At 35.0% G+C, this 1,642-nt stretch overlaps 1 protein-coding gene across 1 annotated transcript; it reads left to right on the forward strand.

Annotated features, from left to right (window-relative positions):
- The first annotated feature begins 224 nt into the window (after positions 1-224).
- Positions 225-837, forward strand: LOC111897061 (zinc finger protein ZAT12). Its single transcript, XM_023893034.2, has one exon. It carries the CDS (start codon positions 229-231, stop codon positions 751-753), a length of 525 nt encoding a protein of 174 aa, XP_023748802.1. The 5' UTR covers positions 225-228; the 3' UTR covers positions 754-837.
- The last annotated feature ends 805 nt before the right edge of the window (positions 838-1,642 follow it).

Here is a 1,642-nt window from a genome sequence, read left to right on the forward strand (position 1 = left end):
TTTTATTAAATTAACTTTACTAAATTTATAATTTATAATTTTTAGAAGACAAAACATTTTTCTTTCTTTATTTATATTTATATAATAACATGATTACCTCATCACTTACGCGCTTACACGTAATATTGGCGAGTATACTCTTCCATACCTTACCCAACAAGACACTCTCACACGCATACTTAACGTTATCCACACAAGACACTACATAAATACTTAAACACCACCTCAATGTTCCCACAACTCACTCAAAAACATCATCCGCAAAACAAATTTCAAGAAACTTTCGATCAATATCATATGACGGTGAAAAGACAGCTAGAAGATGACACAGATCATGAGATCGAGAACATGGCCATGGCTAACTGCTTAATGCTACTCTCTCGTGTGGGAAAATCAAGTTCTTTGTCGCCGGAACCAGGCCGGTTGTTTCACTGTAAGACCTGCAACAAACCGTTTCAGTCGTTTCAAGCGCTTGGAGGCCACAGTGCCAGCCATAAACGGCCGAAGTTAAACGATGAACATAATCAATCCCCGGCGAAACCCAAGACGCATGGGTGCTCGGTTTGTGGACAGGAGTTTGCCATCGGGCAAGCCTTGGGTGGTCATATGCGGCGGCACCGTGATGATGCCACCGGAAAAACTATCCAGGTGGCGGGGAAGAAACAAAGTGGGACTGGGATGAGAGGGTTGTGTTTGGATTTGAATTTGACTCCGTATGAGAACGACTTGAAGATGTGGCCGATTGTTACTTAATTAGTAATTAGTAATGTAATTAATTAGGGTTTTCTGTAACCAAATTATTTGTATAAACGAGTTCGTATATCTTTTAGATACAAATTTTGGATTTATTATATTACATTCTAATCATTTGATAATGGTTTTTGAAACATTTCTTTCATGCAATACTCGAATTGATCTGGGGATGTTGAGAATATGAATTGAATGATCGTGGCTTGTAAGTTATCATTAAAACTTATCAAACTATTTTAGCTTAGATAAGTAGAAAACAGAAATCACGTCTACGATAGAAGGTTGACACGATGTATGGTCAGATATAAATGAGTTGTTAACGGGAAGAACGTATGGGTCAGGTAAAGGCTTAAAGCTAATCTTTGAATTTGAATCAAGGACGAAACTCTTGTGAGCGTGTTTGGTTACCAAAGAAATAGAACTCAATACTGTTGAAATCTTTCATATTCCATTTAGTAGTTTTTCAATATTGTTGAAATCTTTCATATAACATAAGAAGTTATAGGTCAAACCAATACAATTTTTAAGGGCAAACACATCAAAGGTTAGGATTTCAAATGCTTATCTTGCCATTATTGTATCTACAGTTGAGATGAATGATTTCTTGATTTTTATCTTTAAAGCCATGAAAATAATTAAACTTTGATATTTAACTGCTCCAAGTAACCAAAAAATTGAGATTGATGAATTATACGAGCCAACCATAGATATCGCAGAAGTAGAAAGTAAGTTATTATAATCAACTTTTTTTTTTATTTATATTATTTCTAAGATAAACTTAAATGGAATGGGTCTTGAAAGTTTTTCTTGCTATAATGTAAGTGGTTTGCTTATATACTTACACAAACTGAACTTCAATGGAATGGATTAAATTCCAATTCCTTCCCGCAAG

This window comes from Lactuca sativa, chromosome 5 (assembly GCF_002870075.4).
Source record: "Lactuca sativa cultivar Salinas chromosome 5, Lsat_Salinas_v11, whole genome shotgun sequence".
Lineage (NCBI taxonomy): Eukaryota > Viridiplantae > Streptophyta > Magnoliopsida > Asterales > Asteraceae > Lactuca > Lactuca sativa.